Here is a 24,914-nt window from a genome sequence, read left to right as displayed (position 1 = left end):
TGATTTATTTTGCTTTATTGTATAAGTATTTCATTTTTTGTGGTTATTATACACAAATTATATGGTGTATGAATTTAACAATTTAGGAAATAACCAGAGAAAATTAGATTTATTTATTTGTTGTATTGGAAAAATGTGCTCCTTCTTTTAATCTGTGATTGTAAATGGTCTAATGTTTTTTTATATAACAAATTATTTTTTCTTCATAATAAAGAAAAAAGTTTATTTATAATCAGTAAGTGCTTTATTAGATAATTTTGGGTTCTGCTTTTTGAAAAATACATTCATTGTGATATTCATCCTTATTTGATTGCCTAGGAAGTTATTACCCACTATATACTAGCACGCTAGACCAGGCAATGCGCTTTCTGACCATAAAATGGAAAACAGTAGCCATAGATCATGGCAGCCTGTATGTTTGTTTTGTAGACTTGCAGGTAGGATTTGGCCTAGTTCAGAGGGAGAAGCTGTGGGAGTTTTTAGATAAAATGGGGGTTCCAACTATCCTACTGCACTTGACTAAACTGCTACATGAGGATAACTTTGCCACGGCCCGGTGAGGCCTAAATGGGGTAACCACAGAGGATATCCCAATCAGAAGAGGAGTCCGCCAAGGCTGTATTTTGGTACCTACCCTTTTCCTGCTGTTTATTAATGGCTGTACGACATATTTGATGGATTGTGAAAATTATCCACCAAAATTGGCTGGTTGGAAGGTTCCAGTACTATTATATGCAGATGACACCCTTCTCCTCTCAAAAACCCAAAGGGCTTATGACATGTTAAATTACATAATCGATTACATCACTGATGGCATCATCCAATGAATGTGACAGTTTGGTATACGTTTTTCACACGGGAAGGTATTCAGCTAGAGACACCTAAACGCAATTTTGTCTTATCTCTGTAGTACTAATGGGTGTGACCTTTCGCAAGATCCAGGAAACAAAGCGTATCTGTGAAATCACCCACATTTAGTACATATTATGCTCTTTTTTTTTACTGGTACTCAAGGGCGTAAGAAACATAACATCTTGGTATATAGTAATATGATCAACAATGTATTAAACCTTGAATACTGTTCAAAAGAGTTCAAAAGAGTGGTTAGTCCTTATTGACTTTAATGAGATGTACATGTTTAATACTACATATGAGAGAATTTTAAGTAAACAGCTTCATCCCCATGTGATAACCAATAATAAGGCAAGCACAACCAGGTCCTCTAATCAACCCTTGGTACTTTGTAAAAGTACCTTGCACATGTTCATGAAATGAGCAGAAAGGCGTACCCATTACAACAATGTTTACAATTATACTGCAATTCAAGCAAGTCATTCAAACATTCTATTTTCATTTTCACTTCATTTCGACAAATAACTATCTGCACATCATGAATCTCTAGTTTACATAGAAATTGTCTTTAGCACAACATGACAATTCATCAGTATGTGCACAGAAATCCACATGGGAATAATGTATTCTACGGCGAAACCTTAGTTTTTCAAACATATTTTTGGAAGCAGGCCTTTAATTCAAGCCAAAACATTTTTGAAGCGTATGCCAGCAACTCACACTAACTGCGCTCATTCGCGACATTGTTTAAATGAAGTACTGCTTGCACTTAAAACTTCACTGGCAGCTAGAGCGTGAATATGGGAAATTTGGTTGCTGGTTTAGTGGGTGTGAACCCTGCTCAAGCAACAGCCACAATCCCTGTCAGGGTGAACCACAAAAGTCAGTAAATGAACCTGTGCTTAACCCTCTGGTAGCTTGGAACAAAAGCAGAGAGGCTTAACTTAGAGGCAATATGTAAAGTATTTATGCAGCATCAAAACAGTAATAAATTGAAAATGCAATACAAGAAAAATCCCACACCTATTTAGAACAATAGAGTAGATTTTAATAAATTATTTGACACCAAAACGACAAAAATCCAATCAGTAGAACCGGAGTTATGAATTCTCAATATTTAAAGTAAAAACTAGCACCTAAAAAATCAAAGTGCCAACCACAGACATTTTGTCGCGCAAGACTGGGTCATAGTAAAAAAATATGGCAGACTGCAATAGAGCACGAATCAGATACAAAGAGTGGATTGGGCCCAGTCCGCACTCACCTTCGAACTAAGAAAAAATGTGAAGAACGTTTTTCTGAGAAGGTAGAATTTCAGCCGCACAAGGCTGCAAGAGGTGTTCGAGGAGGAGGGGTCACCATCAGGAAGCCACTGGGCGAAGTCACACAGACGATTTCAACGTTCGGACTTTGACTCTTTTTAGGAAGTCAAAAATCTCTAGCGGGACTGAGCTAGAGGCTTTAGATGATGCCAGTTCCACGTGGCCAGATAATCCTTTGGTGAAGGACCACAGAACAGAATTTGCTGCTACAGAGAAGAAGGTAGGCTGACCAGCGATGCACCTTGGGTGGATAGACGAGCCGTTTGGTCCCAGTTTCCTCTCAGTTCTCAAAGCAGTTTTGAGCCCCAAGTTTTGGATTTTGGCTATCTGGGCACCTTTAGCACCACAACCGAAGATCCAGGACTGGAGGGGTACCACTTGGGGGGACAGGACTCAGTCAGGCTGGGTCCAGGTCCGGGTTTAAGATGGTTGGAGCCTTTTCTGTCCCTAAGGCTCTGATTTGGAGGCCAGCCAACTAGCCCTAGGAGTCACTTTGTTAGTACTGGCTTTAAGAAGTGGATCTGGGCTCAAGGAGCATGGCTGGCCTCTGAGGGTGACAATTAAAGGAATGCATGATGGACGGAATGCTAAACAATGTCAAACACTCACCCCCAGTACAGAGAACTGGGCCTAAATTCATTTTTCTTTTTGCTCACCACACCAGTTCAGTTTGGACCCAGCCATATGCAAATCAGTCTTAACCCTGCTCCCCATGAAAACAGTCCAGCCCGAACTGACAGGCCAAGTCCTCCCTGGACCGGAAACAAGCATCCTAGGACCAGTTTCAGGGTAGCACCCCTCATCAGCCAGGATAGCTTGACTCCGGTGGCATGGTGAGCACGGGACCTACGTTTGGGCATATCAATCCCACATAGTGCGACATATGCAAAGGGAATACATAATGCCTCTGAGAGTCCACAGCAGCTCCAGGCAGAAAAACAGCCCATCCAGGTGCAGCAAAACAGTCTTGTGGAGTACACAGCAGGGCACAGCAGAAGACAATCCTCTGAGAGTCCTTCCGCAGGTCCAGAATGTGAACTGAGGAGTTGGTCTGATGGTCCTATTATTAAACCTTGTGCCTTCTTTGAAGTAGGAAAAGTTTCTAAAAAATACCCATTGAAGTGCTAGGGGTTTTCTGCTCCCCCTGCCCTATCTCCAAGCTGGCTGCATGCAAAATGCAGGGGTGCCAAGACCTTTGTGTGAAGGCAGAGCACAGCCTGTTCAGTTGCGGGAGGCTGTTCCCTGTTCCAACCCCCATCCTGCCAGTTGATCGCCCATCAAGGCATACCTAATCCCTTTATTATTTGGCTGTCTGGGAGGAATTAACAAAGATCAACTGCCAACTACACCTGGTCATCTGGCCCAGGGGCAGGCTGCAGACTCCAAACAATTAGGATAGGAATATACCAACTTTCAAAAAATGGCAGTTTCAAAACTGTAACTTAAAATTTGACTTTACCATTAAAGAAGATCTTTAACTATAATTTCTCAGACACCAAACATGAACTATTCACCTGTTCGAAATCAAAAGTTACCACTTATTAAATTTAATATGGCATCCCAATGTTATCCTATGGGAGAGAGAGGCCTCACAGCAGTGATCAACTAATTTAGGAGTTTTTCACAACTAGGATATGTAAAACTTAAAAGTACATGTCCAACCTTTTGATTACAATGCACGCTGCCCTATGAGCTACCTAGAGCCTGCCTTAGGGGTGACGTAAATGCAATAAAAGGGGAGTTTAAGGCTTGGCAAGGGAGTTTGATTACCAAGTCAAATTGGCCGTTTAAAACTGCATTCAGGCTGTGATTTCAGGCTTGGGACACATTTTAAGGGGCTGCTTAAATGGGTGGAGCTGTACACCCCCTAATAGCATTTAATTTACAGACCCTGGTATATAGTATACCACTTTACTAAGGACTTATAAGTAAATTAAATATGCCAATCAGATGTAAGCCAATGTTACCATGTTTTAAGGAACGAGCACAAGCATTTTAGCACTGGTTAGCAGTGGTAAAGTGCACAGAGTCCTAAAGCCAATAAAAACGACTTCAGCAACATAGGAGGGTAAAGGCAAAAAGTTTGTGGGAAGACCACCCTAAAGCTGGCAGCTCTAAAATGTGCACCATATAACTTTTAGCATACTGAATCACACTTGTCTTTAGAACTACACTATTTCTATTTTGAACATTCACATATGTACATACAGTCAATCTATGCTCTATAATCTATATGATTGTGGGCCCTATACTACCTACAACTATGTAGCGGTTTAGAGAGTAATTTGAGGAGTACTAGCTTGCATAATGTCATCTGTGATGTCATCGATGAAGTCATCAATTATGTAATTTGAGATGTCATCTAACATGTCATGAATTATGTAATTTTTGAGGTCATAAGCACTGCATTTTTGGGGCGTAAATAAAGTTAGATCAGTAAATTATAACTGGTGAATTTCAGTGTTTTCTTTTGTTTTTAAATGTTAGTTTTCATATTATTTCAACAGCTAACTATAAGAATACTATTACCTTGCCTATAGTGCCTCTGTAGTTGTAGATGAGTCAGTATTTTCATAGGAAGGTTTTTTTTAATACCGTTGGTGCCATTCAAGGAATCTGTATGAAACCTTCCTAAAGAAAAAAATTCCTCCCTTTTGGGCTCTTCATCACAAGTTTTGTGCAGATTCATTAAGCAGGAGCCAAGTAAAAGTAGATTGGGGAGACCAAAGTGCCCTTTCCCATTTTATTACCCTAGGACGTTTTGCTCTTTGATACTGAATTAAAATGAAGTAAACCAAATTCGACATTAGGTTAGAACTTTACTAAAGCATATGCCTTGGTTTGGTGAAAATCAGTTCAGTAATTTTCAAAAACTTCGCTTTTAAAATGGGTTGGACATAAACAGAATAGCAATTTCCCTCTAGAATGTCTTTTTCAAACATTTGGGGTAGGTCTTGTTTAATCTTTCATAAAGTTTTTTCCACAAAAGGTATCCACATCCAATTTGCATCCTTTTCTTCAATGCCTTGGGAATTCTAAATTCATGCAGGCCTTGTGGATTGCCGTGGAGGGAACCAAGAAAATAGTTAGAATATAGCAAACCTATGGGCTTTTTTTGGAAAAAGGGTTAACAAAGTGCTGTTCAAGAAATGAAATGGTTTTTCTTTCTGAAAATGTCATCAATTAAAGGTTTTATCACTATGATCACCGTCTTCCCCACTCCCCAGAACAAGTGGAGTTGCAAAAGGAAACTAATTTAATTACCACATTTTTTGCATTTTTCTAAGTGGTAGTCAATTTTTCCTATTTATTTTGGTTTCACCCTACGTGCATTTTGTGGTGGAAAAAGGAGTGAAAGCCATTTGTGAACGCAAAAGTCTACATATGTTAAATAACATTACATCTGCCAGACCCTTCTGGTCACTGGGATACATAGGCCCTCATTACGATGTTGTTTGGAGTTGCCTCCGACCTCCTGCGTTTCATGGAAGGAACCGTGTACTTACGATGCGACCGCACATGGTGCGGTCGCAAACTTCCATTTTTCAATGGGAGCTTGTGCTGCGGGCAGTTTCAGCCCACCACACAAGCTCCCATTGAAAAATTGAAGTTTTTAAACATCCCTGCACCCTGAGGTGCCTGCCACACGGTGCGAGGGATGATAAGGTGAGCACCATAGGTGCCCCCAGGGCCAAATGCGGAGGGCCAGGGGAGAAAGGGGCCCTGCTAGGGTCCCCCAAAGTCAGTTTCCAACAGCCAATCCATGTTGGAAAAGCCGACATGGATTGGCTGTCAGAAACCAACATCCTAATCCCGAAGGCAGAAACGCCGTCCTTAAGGGATTATGAGGGCTTTCCGACTGGCTGACGGGCTCAGAACTGCATCAGATCCCCCGGCCGGTTTAAACTCCGAGCGCCGTCATCAGAATACTGCGGTCAGACTGTAAACCTACAGTGTCAGTCAGAAAGTCTCTGACCAGCAGTCGGAGACTTTCCGACCAACATTGTAATCAGGTCCATAGTGTTTGTTGGTTGTCCAAAAACACACAGCACCCAGGGCCACCAACTGAGCTGTAGCTGATAAAGAGTTTTCCTTGTGTATCAACCATGCAGCAATTCATATTGTAAAATTTAAAGAATTGCACCTACATTTAGGAATCATGGTTATTTGTAGAGCACTGAATCTTGAGTTATTCATGCTATCATATGATCCACAGAACATTTTGGAAAATGTGTTCTTGTTTTTTCGCACACTGGCTTACATTTGGAGGCCAAAAATGGAGAGATAAACAATTGTCTATTTTTCTGTATTTTGTCACTTCTCCAATTGCCAATTGTGTGGGTTTGGTCATGTGCCTGCGACAGGAGAGGTCCTAAAATGCAATATGGCTACATTCAAACTGACCTTTTAGTCAATGAGGGTAGCAGCAGAACTTGGGAAATTAGGGAAAGCTACCAAACCCAGACATTTCTGAAAACTAGAAACCCAGGGGAGTTCAGGGAGGTCTGACTTCTGTGGATTCCAATATATTTTCTAACCCAAACCTCAACTTTGGCTAAATATAAAACATATTCCCTCACATTTCTGTGAGTGAAACCTTTGGACTATTAATTCCTACCACCCAGAAGAGTTACACCTAGGTGTAGGACCAAATAAACGTGTATATTTACCTTTGTGAATCAGACCCAATACATTTATTTATGTACCCAATAAACTATTTGTATCAACAACACACGTTTTGGGGGTTTTAGTGCATTGGTGTATGTGCAACCCAATGGTGAGCATGCATGAATTATTGGTTTGAAGGCATACGTAAATCACAATGGAGGGATCCACCTAATGTGTGTCATGATGCAACAATACATTTTTGGTTCGTTTGGCCAATCATATAAAATGTCTATCTTTCAGATATAGTCTGCTGATCAATCAGCACTGTAATAACGTGCAAGATGTTGACCAGTAAGAAGAATCGAGGTCGTAATCATAGGTGTGCTAAAATAATTGACTAGACAAAGCCTTCTGTCATCTGTTCTCCCAATCGGTCTAAACAGTAACAACAGCATAGCCTTAAGCTCATAAATTAATACAACTGTACTTTACTGTTCACCTGTTCGCCGTACATACCTGCGCAGAGATATCGATGAGCGTTTGGGGGGGTAAACTCTTGCCTTCCCCCGTCTTCAAGAAATCCAGTAAGCATCCTGAAAGAGAGTAAAGTAAAACCTTTGTATTGGAAATGATGCATTCACAAAACAGGTGAATGTGCTTACAAATTACACACAGTACCTAGGGTCTCATGCATCATTACCAATTTTGTGTCTACAGGGAAACATTTTGGATGACAAGGGTCATAGTTCTATGAATATCTTGCCACTTAAGATAATGTAGCATAGCTTCTTTACGTCAGAACAGCTAATGACTGACTTTTCCGTTTACGTTAAAATTAGTACAATATGGCAGCATGGCAGAAAAAAAGCCAGGGTCTGCTGAAATGTTTAAATAGTCCTTTTCACATATATTCAGGCAAGCGCTAAAATAGCTGGATCTGACAAAATGTGCAGCAGTACAAAAAAGGTATCGAATGAGGTGAGAGTTGACTCTTAACACCGTCGTCATTGCACTGATCTACGAGAGGACCTTATATTTTCCACTCAAAACTCATGCTCTAATGCCAAAGGACAAACCTCCAGTCTAGAGTGGTTCTTGACCACCTCTCCTTTTAAAACTGGCACTAAGGAAGTGTGGGAATCGATGGATGGTCGCAGATACGAATCTGGCGAGTGTTGTCTGGTCAAGCGTAGGTGAAAATTCAACCATTACTTTTTTTTCTCTGGTTTTAATATGTTAATTGTGTTTTATCAACATGACAAGAAATAAAGAACATTTCTGAGAGTATTTTTTTTTTTTTGCAGAGTTCTATATAGCGTGAACTTGACCTGAATCCAATCAGGTATCAGAGCGCTTTACATAGCACCAGTTACGTTACATGAGGACACACATTCATTTTTTGTTAGGCACGGGGAGATTAAGTGATTTTGCCCAGAATCACAGGATGTTCAGCGTCATTACCGAGACTCGAACCCAGTTCCCAAGTCGAGCGCCCTAGCCGTTAGGCCAACTCCTCAATTCAATTCAGTATTCAATTTTATTTGCTATTATTGATAGCAAATATCTATGTATTTTACGTTAAAACGAGCTAGCTGCTACAGGTATTACATATACGTTGAGTCATGGATCTCAGTCAAGTTAGATCCAATATATTTAGACTACTACTGTTTAATCTCTGTCTACTGAAGTCTGTCAAGCTATTCCGACTACTAGTTCCTGCCGAAATCTGCTTGTCATGAAGAGCTTCCAATGAATATCGCAAGAGTGCGGCAGTATCTGCAGGTATGTCCTTTGTGATTACTTCCTTTGTTCTTTGATGATTTGGGTCTCATTTCAGAATTCAACAATTATAAAGGATGAAAAGGAAAAATGTAACAAGCCGACACGGCTACATATTCACTCTGATTAAAAAAAGGGCAATGGCGAACCAACAGAGATCCGTGGAAAAACTAGGAAATTGAAAGACGGATACGGAAGGAGAAGAAACAGACACTGATGCAGATGAAGACCAGTCATCACAGAAGAACTCTTTGGCACCGGTGGTGGCACCCAGAACAGAGGACATTGTAAGGGCTAAGCAACTGGGCTACCACACAGGAGGACACTTAGTCCAGAAAAACGGTGAGTTGGAGCTACTACGATGAGGATGGGCGATGCTCCTTAGATAAGGATCAGGTCTGGCCGGCTAGGCCAGCGGGTAAGAACTTACTGTGTGCAACTGACCACTGTTGGTAACCATTTGATAGGATTAAGATTTAATTGGACATAAACTGTATTTTGTTGTCAGATTCAGTTTTCGATAGGGGTTCTTGTATTCTCAGTTCAGGGGGAGGGGAGTTCTGGGAGGAATATATTCAGGTACCCAAGCTTGTCCAGACAGCGTGACATGTCCTGTCACGCTGAAATGCTAAGTGGCAAGGGAAAGAGAAGAACGCATGGACTTGGCGTCATTTAGCAACTCTGCGACATAAGGGCATTAAGCCCCATTGGGTTTTGTCGTATACAAAATAGATTGTCAAAGGTTTATACAACCCAGCCAAGAGGTACAATCCGACAAGTATCCCTCCTCACCCACAAGGAGGACACGGCTCTGAGGAAACACTGGAGGGGACAACTTTACCATATTCATTATTCGGCATGTGCCAGGGGTGGCTCTAGACTAGAGTGAATCATGCCTAGAGTGCCAGATCAGTTTTCTTAGATCATAAAGAAGGGCGGTATATAATGGTATGCGGCATATTAGATGACAAGGCTATGCCTCCATGAAAATCTATGCACCCGATCAGGACCAGGCAACGTTCTTCTTGCTGCAACTAGCCGGTTTGACACAATAGCCCTCTATGTGATACACTGCACCTGTAAGTGTTTTGCTGTCATAGACCTAAACACATCGTACTGCCTCGGCCTTCTTCCACAGTGGTAAGAACAGCAGCCGTTAGCATCTGGCAATCCCACTGAGATCTGATAGATTCCTGCAGAACCTATAATCCCTACACTAAGGATTACTCATTTTATTCTCCAACCTATAACCTACATGTTAGGCTAGACAGAATTTTGTGTACACCATCACTACACACAAAGGGTTGAAAGCACTCAGTAACGCTGCAGAAAGATCTCAAATCACAACTCTCTGATGGTAACAGTGCGATGGGACAGGCCAAAGGGACAATTCCCACATGGAAACTGCAGATGTCTACACTAGAAGGCCAGGCATTCGGTCAACAGACATGCAAAGTCACACAGCAATATTTCACTGAAAATAGTGGTACAGCCTCCTCAATACTGGTAGAATGGGAAAAATTCAAAACAGTAATAAAGGTCATTGTATTCAAACAATAGTAGGAGTGCGCCAAGCAATGACAAAGAGATAAAACGTCATAAGAACAAAAATAAGAGACAAAAAAAATCAAGCACTGGCGCTCCCCACAAGGACCAGTAGTTGAAGAAAAAGAAAAACTGGTGCAATTACTGTGAAAACTAAAGCATTTTGACCGCAGAACATACAAGACTGAAGCTTATAACAAAAGGTATAAAGGGACCTGGCCTAGATCATTAGCCCTGGGAAGAAGGGATCCACTTTTTTGTCATTATAGACAACTACAGATCAATAAACTAATTAAAGGCTAGTATTCACTGTTATAAACCACGGCCAATAGAATGTATGACTGCGAGCTGCGGGAATATTTAATCGAAGCAAAATTGGTATGGGTCACATCTGGGATAGGAGACAAATTGGGCAATGAAGTAAAAAATGCAAAAAAAGAATGGGCAGAGGGACAACTACAGGGCCAGAAGGACTCCCAGAAGAGTTCTATATGACCTATGTAGATATGCTATCCTCAATCCTGGAAAAAGTATATAACAGAGCACAAGAGGGGCATAGACCCTCCCCTTTGTAATGCGAAGTAATGATGGTGACACCACCTAAACCGGGCAGAGATCCACTCTAACTGGCATCCTACCACCCATTATCGCTGCTTAATACTGAATATAAAGTATTAAGTGAGGTTCTAGCAAATGGGCTGCTCCCGACCATGGTCCAAATAATCCACCCACAATCAGTGTGGATTAATTCTAGAGCTAAACACTGCAATGAGTATTAGGAGACTGCAGGGGGTACTAAATAACATCAAAAAAGCTAAAGTGCCAATATTTATGTGCAGGTCTTCAAAATATGGTCCTGGGTAGTAAACATCAGACAGGGTTTCACTTACTATATACCCAATACCCTGCTAGGTGAGGATAGGTACGAACTTTCAGCAGTTTATTGGGTGAGTTTGGCACTGAGGCAGGGCTCACCACTGTCCACACTCCTTTTTGATATCTCAACTAAGCTACAAGTGCAATTTACTCCTACACTTTTGAGTAACTTTACTACTTTTGGCTATCCACAAAATCCGAGTGTGAAGTTACTCAAAAGTATAAGAGTAAATTACAGGTGCAAATTACACAAAAGTGTAGTGTTGTGAATACCCTCTGCAGTTTGTGAGTAGCTAGTAAGTGTATTTACACTTAGATTTTGTGAATAGCCAAAACGTAGGATGCTTACTCAAAAGTGTACACTACAATTGTGAATCAGGTCCTATAATTTCACGCCCATGAGTTGAACAAATCAACCTGAAGTTTTCAAGAAAGCTTGGAGGTCCATTGGAGTTTTAGACTTTAATAATGTATCATCCGCAAACAATAGGGCCGGAGCCTTTTGGCCCGCAAGCTGCCGGGAGTCATTTTCAAAGTTCAATAAAACTGTGTAACCACCATTCATGAAGAGTGAAAAGAGCATCAGTGTGAGGACACATCCCTGTCGCACACCTCGATTGGTATTAATCCTCTCTGTGAGCTCTCCTTTAATGCTCCAGTTAATCTTGGTGTAGTTATTTGTATAGTTGTAGTATTAGTAAAAGTGGGCTCATTAGTACTCGCTGCTTTATGAGTACTTCCTATAGTTTGGATCTTGGGATTATATTAAAAGCAGCTTGCACATCAACGAAAGCTACATATAAGTGACCGCAGTTTGTCAACTATTTTCCATTTTATGAGAAGGAAAAATAAAACCTGGTCAATACTGCTGACTTTTGGTCTAAATCCAGCCTGTAGATGAGATGAAATTGGGTTTCTCCCATCCACGTAATCACTTTAACCAATGCATGTTTACTAAAAATATTCTGTATGTAATCGAGAATGCTGATAGGGTGGTAATTCTCTGATAAACTAGGGGAGCCATTATCATGGATGTGAATTATTTCAGCGCCCCTCCAGGAATCAGGAACCAGCATGCCAGCCAAGATGGCATTAGATTTATTTTTAGTTTTTTATTATTATTAACCGTGAGTACAGAATAGTCATCATAAGCAAACAGTGCAAGTGGTCACGAATGAGAGAAAATACATATGAAAATCACTACAGGAAGCTAGTGTCAGAACACAACCCCAGTTTCATGGGTACATAGCCACATGGGTTAAGAATGGAACAGAAGCAGGCAAAAATTGACCAGAGTGATAACACCTGGAAACAGATGAAGAGATATAGAGCCATAAAAGTCACAGAATGTCAAGGAATGACAAGGAAATATACATCAGTAAAGTATGCATCATAAATCTGTGGACATCAAGGAGCAACATGGTCATTCAACCTTAGGCACAAGGGAGGCAAAGGGGCTGTCAGGCACGGTGCAGAGTAAGTAAGATCAAAAAGTACCCCAGATAGCCCGTGGCCTGGAGGTAGGGGATTGGAACAGAGTGTATGTTCCAATGTGACTGTTTCAAATCGCTATGTCTTGCAGCCAGCTAGCGCAGATAGGCACCCTGGTCAGTCCCCAGGTCATAGCCACCCTGCAAGTGAGGGCCTTAGCAGTCAGATGATGAACTCCCATTGGGACGTCTTCCACATAGCCCAGCAGCGTGACCCATGGGTCAGGCTCCAGGGAGGTCTGTATTATATCTTCATTAACTAGTTGGCTGGGTTTGAACTAGGGTGGCGAAGTGAGCTAAAGGATGATGATGGATTCAACCCAGAGCTGTGACTGGTGGTGAGTGTCTGAAAGGTTTTGGCGCTACAAGATGATTCTCCTTGTGTTTGCTTTGTACGCCCTAAGTTGGCAGGGTATGCCCAGATGTGGGTCCCTTGCTCATTTAGCCACTGGATTCAAGCTAGCCTGGCTGATGAGGGGTGTTACCCCAAAACCAGTCCCAGGTTACTTGTTTCCGGTCCAGGGAAGACCTGGCTCGGTAGTTCGGGCTGGACTGTTACCTTGAGGAATAGGGTCAAGACTGATTTGCATATGGCTGCGGGGTCTGAACTGGGGTGGTGAAGTGAGCTAAAGAAAGATGATGGACTCCACCCAGATCCGTGACTGGGGAGAGTGTCTTGAAAGTTTCAGCCTTCCGCCCATCATCTCCTTGTGTTTGCTTTGTATCTTCTATAACCAGTAGAACCTCTCGCCAGTATCGGGAGATGGAGGGGGGCACTCCAATACTGGATGAAGAAACCCACCATTATCCCAACTGCAACATAGATATAAAAAAGAGATGGGTCATTCCTATGTTGATATCTCGGAGTGTTGCAAACCCAATGCAGGTATTTATAATGCGGAAGTTTGTGCCAATAGTTCATAGAGATCATGCCATTCTGCACACAACAGTAAGCCCAATTTGGTTGGGGAAAGGTTTCACCCAATCCCACCTCCCAGGCCACTCTAGCCACATTTGTTTAACCCCATCTGTATTGTGTCATAGTGGTGTAAAGCCTTGAAACCCACCCACTGGTATCAGATGAGGTTATGAGTTGTATGAATGGTAAAAAGTCCGAGGGCTCCTCTGGACATCCTGGCAAGGCAGTCTTTATGGCATTGCGTAGATGGGTATAAATAAAAACATCAAGCAAAGTGATGTTACCCCGGGAGCAGAACTGCTCCAAGGACAGGAACCTCCTGTCTACATATAGCCGACCCAGCATCATCAAGGACACCTTCAACAGAGTGGTCTGCACCCGGCGTTCAGCCGTGAGGGGAGGTAAAGTATTGGAAAATAGCTTAGCAGCCGTGGAGTACAAATAAGGTGCTCTAGTTTTCCGGCAAAGGGATCTCCAGGCCCTGCAAGCACTGTCTACCATCTGTAAAAGCACATTTAGCTCCTGTAGGAGGGTTTTTAGGTGTGCATGGTCAATCGCAACTTCCAGAGACTTAACAGAGGACTCTAGACAGGTTAATTGCAGTCGAATGTCTTTCAGGACTCCTGCATGTTTGACGATGGCCTGTCCTTGAATATAGACTTTGGAGGCCTCCCAAATTGTGTCATACTTTGGCACCATGCCCACATTGTGCTGAAAATATTCTAATATTGCTGCACAAAACTGCTTAAAAACTGGGTCCAGAGAGAGGAAACTAGAAATTGCCAGTGTGGGCAACGTAAGTCGGAGAGATGAAGGGTCAAGGGAAATCTAACTGGTGAGTGGATAGAAAGCGTGTGAGGCACGTCCTGAACCTCCGATACAGAGGAGGCTATTTTGGGTAAGGCAAGCCAATCCTAAAGTCGGAAAGAGGATTTATGGGTCACAGAATAAAAGGTATAGTCTTTTACCGCCGTGTGTGCCGGAGGCCACAGATCAGATAGCCCATAGAGGTTAATAATATCATGCAACACCTTGACTAACTGAGAGTGGTGTAAACGACGTGCTCCAAAGCAGTCCCATTGCGGGTCAAGTACTAGGTTTAGGTCTCCTTCATACCAGTGTCCACATTCAAAGTGTGCAATTTAGCAAAGATCTCTAGGAAAAGCTGGGGGTCATAGATGCTGGGTGTATATGTGTTAACCAGTGCAACTGTTATGTTGTCATATACCCACTACATTAAGATATGTGCTGGCCGTATCCTTATAAATTACATGTTGTTTAAAAGCCAGAGACGTAACATGAGACGTAATAGGGAATAGGAGCTGTTCAAAGAGACATATTCATGTGGGGACCATTTCAGGGCAAAAGAGTGAGGGTGACTAGGGGCTAAGTGTGTCTCTTGTAAAAAAGCCACAGCAGCCTTATGACAATCTAGACAGGACAGAACCCTGCTACCCTTATGACGATCATTTAGACATCTAGTGCTCCAGGTGAACCATTTAAGCATATACCTACAAGATGTCATGGGAAAAAAAGGGGGGGGCAAATGAGGATGAAAACCCAGGGCGCGTGTGGGAGCTAGGTGACAGCAATAGATTATGAAGCCTCCTGTACTGACATCACCATGAAACAACATTACTTAACATCCTCCCACCCTACCCACATTGTGAGCCCCAACAGTCAGCACCAGACCCCATAAAGCATAAACCCAATCAAACAAAAGAAACCACCAAAGGGTGATACACACCATAAGGCAACATCACTCTTGGCTGAACTTGAACTGGGGAATTGCACAACAACACAGAACACAAGGCAAGGAGTGCTGAGTCCAGCAGGTCTCACTGAGGGCCCTGAAGGACAGAGGGGGAAGAGAGGAATGAAGTGAAGTCAGTTTTGAGAGGAGATGAGTATGGAGAGCAGCCACTAGGTGACCAATGTTGTCCGTGCTATGAGGGGAAAGAAAAGAATAAAGAAAGAGCGGAGTTCATAAGCTGCATCAGTTCTCTCCTGAGGTGACTTGATCCTGGGTAACTGGACAAGACCCCCTGTTGGATGTGGGTGATGACCCTGCAGCAGACAAAGTCTTGCAAAATTTGACAGCATTCGCAGTGTTCTGGAATACATGAGTCTTTCTGCTTAGGTCCACCTTCAGACATGCCGGATAGAGCACATAATATTGAGGCTGTGCAGCGTGTGTCACACCTCCATGAGCTTGTGTCGGGAATCTGGAGAGTGGCGGTGAAGTCTGGAAAAATTGATATCGCAGCAGAGCCTTAGTGATGCAGGGGCTCCTTCTCGCAAGCCAGGGAGGACATCCTTCTGATCGTGCTATAATCAGCGATCTATGGGCACGCTTCACCAAAACCCAGCTAAAGATTTTCTCGGTCAAAAAGGATTGAAAGCAAGGATTCCACATAGGATGTCATCTGGCCAGTGGTAGTTGACTCCACAATGCCCATAATGCACATGTTATTGCTCCTAGAGCACGCTTCTAAATCTTTGTTCTTTATGACAACAGCAACCACTTATTTTTCCAGTTTAGCAACCTTGTGTTGCTGGTGTTGTTTTCAAGTTTAGAGATTCTGCACACTACCCCATCTAAGGGGGCAACCTGTCAGTCCATATCCTCAGTCAGGCAATCCAGACGCATGCCATCTAATCAATTTTAGGATCTAAAGATTACAGGCTGGCCTTAAGGTCTATCAGGATGGCTTTTGTATTGACAGGGGGCATCTCACCTTGGGTACCAAGAAGGAGGTCCTTGGCACTGGTTAAGGACTCCAGGCAGTGGTGTGCCTTAACTTAAGGTCAAAAAATTCTGAAACCAAGAGTCAGGAGGGGGAGCTGCAATCAATTCCCAGTGGAACGAGAGGACAGGCAATACAATATGGGCCAGGTAAACCAGCAGTACTCCTTGTTCAAAGGGTATCCCATCAGGGAGAGACATGGCACCGCAAACAAGCCAGGCTAGAGGAGCGCCCTGGGGGGAGTACTAGGTAACAGCCACCCCATGCACTACCCTAGGCAGACAGGGGTCTGACAGGTCTCCTGATTTGGTTTGTGTGATTAGCTCAACAACCAGATCAACTGTCAAGGGGGAAAACACGCAAACCTCGTTGCACTTAACAGACAAAGGCACTGTCTCAATGCCCTCACTTATTGGGGGACTAAAATCAAATCCATAGTATCATTGTAGGGCTGTGGGAATGTGGCCAGAAGGCCCCATGGGGCTGTAGTTGCAGCCAGAGAGAAGCGTTGATAAGCAGTGAAGGGCAGCCCTCACTGCATGTGCCACTGCCGAGAAGCACTTAACCCAGATGGCGCTCATCCACCATGTGTAGGGTCCTCCTCAGGGCCCCTTGGCCCGCAATGTCTATGTGTCGAAGCAGATCCAGGGGGTGGTAAAGTGGCGCAGTAGGACCAACATGGTGAGTGAGCAAGGGAGCCCGCATCAGGCTCGGCAGCAGCCCTAGTCGCTGCGGGGCCTCTGAGGCCAATAGGCCCAACTAGGCCATGGCCGCAGTAATGGAGTGCACAACAGCCCAACTAAAGCTCAGCTCGTTCCCCGGGACCCAAATGGATTCAGGACACTTCCCCCGTACAAACATGATAAAGTGGCTGCCTCAGGCAGGCCCCCGTCACTCAGGATGGCCACCGCCAGCCACAGCTCCACGCTAAACCCCCATCTTGGTCACTAGAATGGCAAAGACACCCCAGCATTAGATAGTTTATTTATATATGAGCCCCAGATCTGTGGTTGAGAATGTAATACATCACAGAGAACAGGAATGGGATTTTATCCAATCCAGAGGCCTTGCCTGATTTCTGGGCATGTATAGCCTTCCTAGTATCTGCTAAAGAAAAGGTAATTGGACAACTACTATCTAAAATACGGGACTCATATTTTATCACAGATTTCATTTGATTTAAAATTTCTAAAGCGCCCAATTCCGACCGACCTGGCACTAGCATAATCTATGTCCTCCTGGTAGCGAAGAAAAAACACTGAGAATTATAAGATAAGTGAGAACAGCAAAGTTTTCAACTGCTTTCAAAAATAAAAATAAATTGGCTTGTCTTTTAGGATGCAAGGGCAATCTATTCCAAAGACTGGAGGTTGTGTAAACAAAACTCTGACCATCCCAAGCAGTTCTCTTAATTCTAGGAGTAGTCACTGAGCTAAGGGAGGCTGATCGTGATGATATTTTAGGAGATTATAACCTAAATTTGCTTTTAAAGTACTAAAGTCTTGAGTCGTAAAGCGCTTTATGAGCCAAGCATAGGGCCTTAAAGGCAATCCTTTTCCTGACCGGACGCCAGTGAAGCTCTGCCAGGGCATTTGTTGCAGATTTAAATTTGTTTTTTTTTTGGATTAGCCGACAAACTGTATTTTGCAACATAAAGAGGGTTGCAGTAGTCAAGCCTGGACATGACTAATGAAATAACCACTGATTTTTCAAGTCTGTAGGAAGAAAAGGGAAGTACCTTTCTCAACATTCTCGAAATAAAAAAGCAGGATAATATCGGTTTATTAGTCTGCTCCAGAAATGACAGCTCAGCATTGAAAATCACACCTAGACTTTTTACTTTAGTGGCTGATGACTAAGGCCACCATGATTGGTTCCAGAATGAAATACCTTTACCAAGAAGAACCACTGTTTTTTTAGAATTCAGCTTTGAACAGTTCCCACTCATCCAGTTAACAATGGCTATCTAACACCTATTAGAACATTGGAATGTTGGAAACTCCATTGAAAATAATGGAGTGCTCCGGGCTTATAATGGCTGGTATAAGCCCGGAGCTCCAACATTCCAATATTTCTTTGTTCACAGCTCTGGCTGTGAACAAAGGCTTCAGGAAGCCTGCGGGGATTTGAATCCCCTCGCGCTCCCTGAAGGCTTCGTTTTATTTGTTAGAACATTCTGCCCTCTAGTGGCAGAATGTTCTAATAGGCTTATAGCCCTTCGTAGCAGGGCTATACCGGCTTTTAAAGTCCCTCTGCTTTGTTAAAGTCCCTCGCCTTCGGCTCGGGCCTTTAACGATGCAGCGGGCCTTTAATAGCCAGTATAGTCCGCTACGGCGGGCTATAAGGCTATATTAAACCACTCTGAAACCTGAATGAGTGGATTAACTTGACTAACAGAGCTACATAAATATTAAACAGCATAGGGCTGAGAGATGACTCCTGGTGACCCCACAAGAGAGGGTAAAAGATTTAGAATTAAACTCCCCAAGGGCCACCTTTTATTCTTGACCTCCTAAAAAAGATAAGAGAAGGTCGAAAGCTGATCTTGTAAACCCAATATTGGCCAACCGCTTTAGAAAGACCGCATGGCTGACCGTATCGAAGTCTGGTGAGAGATCCAAAAGGACCACCACGGCCTTCCCACCATTGTCCATGGTAGCGCTAATCTCTTCGAGGTTGCGACCAGAGCCGTCTCAGTACCGTGGCCTGATCTGAAGCAGAATTGTGCCTCATTCTATATTTTATCTTTCTCTAAGTATCCTGACAGTATTTTATTGAGATGTTTCTCAAAAACATTTGCTGGAAATGGTAATAGTGATATAGGTCGATAATTATTCTCTATCATAGGATCCAGCGCTGGCTTTTTCAATAGTGGTAGGACCAAAACCTTCTTCCAGTCTTCAGGAAAGCAGCCCTCCTTGATAATAGTGTTGAATGGAGGCGTAAGAGCCAGGGCTATCTTTTGAGCCACCCCATGCACCACCCTAGGGAGACAGGGGGCTGACGGGGCTCCTGATTTGGTTTGTCTGATTAGCTCCACAACCTGATCAACTGTCAAGGGGGGAAACTTGCAAAGACAAAGGCAATGACTGAATGCCCTCACAAATTAGGGAACTTCTAAAATCAAATCTACTGTAAACTAGGCCTGGGCAAAAATTTCGTTCCGTTCGCGGAAATTGCGATAATTTGACATTTTTGCGTTCCGCGGAGAGCGCGAAGATGTCAAAAATTCCGGTTTCCGCAGCTTGGCGATAATTTGTTTCTTGCTCGCGCTGTAAAATGATACATTCTCGCGCGCGCGCGATCGCCTTACCTGATTCCCTGCGTTCGCCGACAAGTTTTCTTGATCCGGTCGCGTTCTCCATGAGATGTTGTATTGTTTTTAGCCATTTGCGCTGTCTCGCGACAGTTCGCGCCCGCAGTGACGTCATGCGTCGCGCGATCACGTCTTTCTTCTCGCGATCATGCACCGCGAGAACAACTCAAAACAAGATGGCCGCGCCCGCAAGCAGCCACATGGGTAAGTTGGCGACCCGCAACCATGCAGAAAATCGCGCGAACATGCCGGAAAAAAACTTCCGCATCTTCGCGATATTTCTGCTTGTTTGCGATAATTTTAAACATTCTCGCGATAATTTGCGAAGGTTAATTCCGCAAATTCCGCCCACCCCTACTGTAAACTGCCTCCACTTTAGCTTTAAAAAATGTGGCCAGTTTATCACAGAAAGACTGGCTGGGCGGGGGACCATTTGAGGGGTTAGAACTCACAAGTTATTGAACAGTTTAAAAAAACTCTTTTGATTACTTTGCCGCAAGGTTAATTTTTTCCATAAAATATTTACTTTTTTCCTCATTAGTAAGCCTTTTATATTCTTGAACTAGATTTATTTCATTTTTGTCGTATTTGAATCTCCATGAATTTTCTTGCCTACAACATTTTGTTTCATATCTCTCAAAGGTGCGCAAAGATGTAATGGTCTTGTAAGGGATCAGTGTAAAATTCCTTAAAATATGAAATCTATTTGTGAAGTTGAAAATGTACTTCTGGTTTCTTATATTCCTTGCGCCCACAATGTGCCACAATGTAACAGAGTAATAAATGGGGCTTAGGTCATTTGATAAGATAATGAGGGATATGCATTATTTGCAAAATAAAATAATTAAAACATTTAAGAAAAAAACAGCAATTGACGGGTGATGAAACACAAAATAAAATAATAAAAAATGTGTAAGAACAACCAGCAGTGGACAGGTGATCCAAGCTGCAGGGATTACCAGCTATTACCTGTTCCTTCCCCAAACCATCAATATGTGCTCTTTACTTTGGCCCATAATTGCAGGCTGGGCAATTAACAATCAACAATGACCCCAGCAGAGTGCAATAATGCTAAGTTAATGAGAGAGAGTAGGCCTGGTACTAAATCTCATGCCACCATTGTCTTGCAATCGGTTTAGAGTGCCTGGGACCAATGTATAAACACATGAGGCCTTGAATGAACCTTTAACTTCCTCTGAAAAGTACAGTTCAAGGTTATGGAGTAAATACAACTATAGACTATTAGAAAATTCCAGAGCTGGTATAGCTTTACAAGCATTTCCTGAAAAGTAAAGGCTGTAGTATGTTTTCAAACGCAGCCAAATCGAAGAAGGACCATAAATCATATCACTTTGACGTGAGAAAGGACAAAGGACTGCTTACCCTTGGCCATGTACTCAGTCACAATATAGATTGGTTCATTGGTGACTACAGCATAGAGTCGAACTAGTTTATCATGCTGGAGAGTCTTCATCAGGTTTGCTTCTTCCAGAAAGGCCTCGGTAGGCATACTGCCTTCCTTTAACGTCTTAACAGCAACTTTTGTTTTGTTGTTATAATACCCTAAAAAACAATAAAACATGGTTCATTTAAATGTTAGGCAGTAATACTGTGAGCATAGTTTGGGAACGACAAAAGACCTTCAAAAACCCAAAGTACTTTGATTTAAGGAGTGCAGTCTTATGTGTTAGAGGACACTAGGTAAACTCATTTTATGTTTCAGCTTTTGTTTATGAACTGTCCCTTTCAAGTTCAATAACATTTGTTGAAATGTGTTGAAAATATCAGCTTGCTTTTACTTTTTTTCCAAGTTAAGAGTGTCCAGTGGTATCTACCAGAAAAGCAATTTACACTGAAAGAAAATCCGAGCATGCAAATTAATGAGTAAGAAAATTGTGGTTAATAATAATTGTAAAACAGACAACTAAACGCTTTAAAAAATGCTGCATTTTGAATGGCTACTAGATGGTCATTATCTGGTGCGAGACAAGTCTCAATACAGTTCCGGCCCTCTTCCAATAGCAGCTTCCTGTGAAATCACAGCGTTCTAATAAAGAACTAGAATGCTCACCCAGCTCACAGAATGTGCCTGAACTAGGAGACATCTGATGGAGAACACAGCAGTAGAACCATCCACTTTCCAGTGAAGAAGGTTGAATATACACATGAAAATATTTCTAGTTATCTCTGCTGATACAAATTACTGGAATAAATGAGTCCCCAAAACATTATTTTTCATTTTTTTCTGTTACATATTTAAATTGTTCTGAGTCTATGAAAATTGTGTAATGCATGACAGTTTCCACTGTGTTTTAAAATATGAGCCTGATTTTTCTGTCTGATTTACACAATGTTACTTATTTTGGAATATGTTTTAGTTAACCCCTTCCCTGCTCATGACGGAACCACTCCGTCCTGAGCCACGGGTGCCGTGTGCTCATGACGGAGTGGTTCCGTCATGCCGCGGCCGTTGGCGGCCGCTCCTCCCACGCGGCGCTAATTCCCCGCCTATGCGGGCGATTAGCGCAGTGGGCGGAGACGTGACGGAACCACTCCGTCATGAGCACAGCTCAACCGTGGCTCGTGACGGAGTGGTTCCGTCACGAGCACAGCGCCACCGCGCTGCCCCCAAACCACCCCCAGCGCTGCGGCGGAATTCCTGCCGCAGCCAAGGGGTTAATTTCTCTTGAATACAGTTGTTTATAATTTATACAGAAAAACATTTTGTTTGTATTTTTGCATTTCCCTATATTTAACTCACAATAAAAATTATTTTGAAGTCAGTGCAAAATCATGCAGGTAGATGCAACTATTCACAACAATAAGTGGTATCAATTGAAGAGTAAGATTTACGTGTCAAAACGACGACTCGTTTGCATGGTCTCACTACCTGCTGGGGGCCAAATGTATTCTTTTTAAATAGCTTCCTGCATCTCTAAAAATCCATTCTCATACATTTAAATGGAAACTGAAAAAACATTTGATGTCTATCAAAATGTTACTATTTTAAAATGGAGGAGGGATTAAGTGACGAAGAGGACAGTTAGTCTGAGGAAATAGACTAACTCATTTGAGCTTCTGTAAAATTACATTATCGTAAAATAATTTATAATCTATACCCCCCCTTTTTAAACAAACTGGTTTCTTATTTGCAATAACATCTCACTGCTCATTTACATCAGTCTGTTTGGCAAGAAAGACCTTGAGTTCAATAGCTCCTATTCCCACATATTGATATCCAGGAGTGCCTTACTTTTGTAAAATGTTAGCACACTAGTTTTTGATTAGAACACTGTGGTGAAGCCACAGTAGAGCACCGGTGAGTCAGCTGGCAGAAGGCTGCTGGTTTTAAAAGTAAGTTTCACTAGGCATGCTCAGTCCATCGCTTTAAAGGAAAACGGGATGTATTTACAAAAAAATATGAACAGTTACACAAACCTTTTTTTTTCAGGGTTAATATTGGGACCATAGACTACTCCTAAAAAAAAAAATGCACCATCCGGGGGTTCTTAAAAGATCTCGGTCAAAGTGACCCTTCGGGGGCCCGTAGGGAATTGCAGCGCCGGCCCTACGAGGAGCAACCGCCCGATGGTGAAGCATGACACCCTTTGGGGTGTGTGAGGGCAACAGAGAACATAGAGTGGTCTTCCATTTACCTGAGTGGGTCTTCTAACTAGGATTCTTTTCACTCTCTTTTTTTCTTTTGCAGGGCCCGGGTGACTTTTTGCACCTGCCCGTAGGAACTTTGTCCTCATGGTGATACGTAATCCCACCGTAATCCCCCAGTGGTGTCAAGAATGCACTCAGGCCTTAAAAAGGCTGCCCTGTATTCATTCCTCTGCACTAATAGCTTTGTAAACCTGGGAAGGAAGAGAATTTGCTTTGTAGAGACTTTTGTCTGCACACTACTTCCAATATTTACCCGCCTTACCCCATCATTTATTTATCTTGGGCCTTAATGGATGCAAACCTGCTTTTTGTGCGCACTTTGTATTTCTGTAGGGAAGCCAACATACTTAAAATTCTGAATAGCTCACAGTATCTTGCTCAGCATCAACAACCTTCCATTTCACTCTTCTAGTAAGCATTATGCTATTTGGTTTTGGAAACTTAAAAAATCCTACCTATTTTATATAAAGACTTGGATTGCACAGATTTCCTAAAATCTACATGTAATACATATGGGACGAGGGACGCTGAAGCAACAGCGTAGCATTCCATGGGCTCGTTTACAAAGCATTAGTGTAAGGATAAAAATTAATATATATTGAGACATGCCACAAAAGTTCATTTTAGAAAATTACTGAAGTAAGCACACGGTTCACAACAAGTGGATTCCAAGTAGATTTATTCCATCAGAGAGGACAACTTAAACAACCACACAGGACGGACTCTAACTGCTAATGAACAGTCAACCCATCATAGAACCTAGAACCCGAGTGATACAATAACACTCCATCATAGAACGTAAGCACAGATAACATGGACACTACACACCTTCCCCCCCAAAAACAAAAAAAACACAAAAAAAAAACCTAAAACATAACAAAATCATTCATTTTAACAGGTGGTTTCTTCACCCGAGAACTTCTCCTTGGAATAAGTGGAACATGAACCTCAACAGGAGGAGTAGCACAATGGTTTTCTACAGGGACTACATTCGATGTTGCAGAGGAACATTGATTCAAACAAGGTTCAACAGCATTCCCAACATTATCCAAATTGGCAATATTAGAAGAAGGAAACACCCCTTCAAACTCAGAATTAGAACCATTCAATGTATCCAGAAAATTTTGAAAATCCCCATTCTCCTCAGTATCCACAGACTTCTTTGCCGGAGGAACAGGTGACTCATCAGAAACATTTTTGGATCTAAATATGGATATCCGTCTGAAATTCCATATTTTGCCACCATGTACCCTAACAGCTCTGCTGAAAACTTCAATGACCTTCACCGGGTCAGACCATTTAGACCAACGTTTGTCAATGCCACCCAATTTAACACGAACAAAATCACCCACTTTAATTTTACAATCCTTTAAGGAATTGTTGTTCCTCGCATTTTGCATCTTATCTTGGTATTTTTGAATCCGCTCTCTAACCATTTTGAGATCCACCATGGAATCAGGACACTTGTTATTCTTCAACCAACACGGCATGAGCTTAGAGGACGGCTTCCTTCCCCTTAACATCTCAAATGGAGAACAACCTGTAACAGAATGAGGGGACATCCGATATGTGTGCAAAGTGGCCCGTAAAGCCTTCCTCCAATCAATATTACTTTTAATAGCTAACTGTATAGATTCCTTTACAACCCTATTAAAACGCTCAACCTGACCATTAGCCATAGGATTATAGTTAGAAACCCTTTTGTGCGTGACCCCACATTTGTTTAGAAACATTTCAAATTCATGATTAATAAATTGTGGCCCATTATCAGAAACTAATTCAGATGGAATG

General features: G+C 42.4%; 1 protein-coding gene across 2 annotated transcripts in view; it reads right to left on the bottom strand.

Moving 5' to 3' along the window:
* BLK (BLK proto-oncogene, Src family tyrosine kinase) overlaps window positions 1-24,914 on the bottom strand; it is a 608,293-nt gene that overhangs the window by 50,708 nt on the left and 532,671 nt on the right. For both annotated transcript variants that reach the window (XM_085610428.1, XM_085610427.1), the window contains 2 exons: window positions 20,838-21,017; window positions 7,299-7,375 (listed from right to left, as the gene is read on the bottom strand). In XM_085610428.1, the coding sequence (XP_085466554.1) occupies window positions 7,299-7,375; window positions 20,838-21,017 (257 nt within the window). The remainder of the gene's footprint in view (window positions 1-7,298; window positions 7,376-20,837; window positions 21,018-24,914) is intronic.

This window comes from Triturus cristatus, chromosome 6 (genome assembly GCF_964204655.1).
Source record: "Triturus cristatus chromosome 6, aTriCri1.1, whole genome shotgun sequence".
Lineage (NCBI taxonomy): Eukaryota > Metazoa > Chordata > Amphibia > Caudata > Salamandridae > Triturus > Triturus cristatus.
Note: the sequence above shows the minus strand (reverse complement) of the source record. Positions and strands in the feature narration are given on the sequence as shown.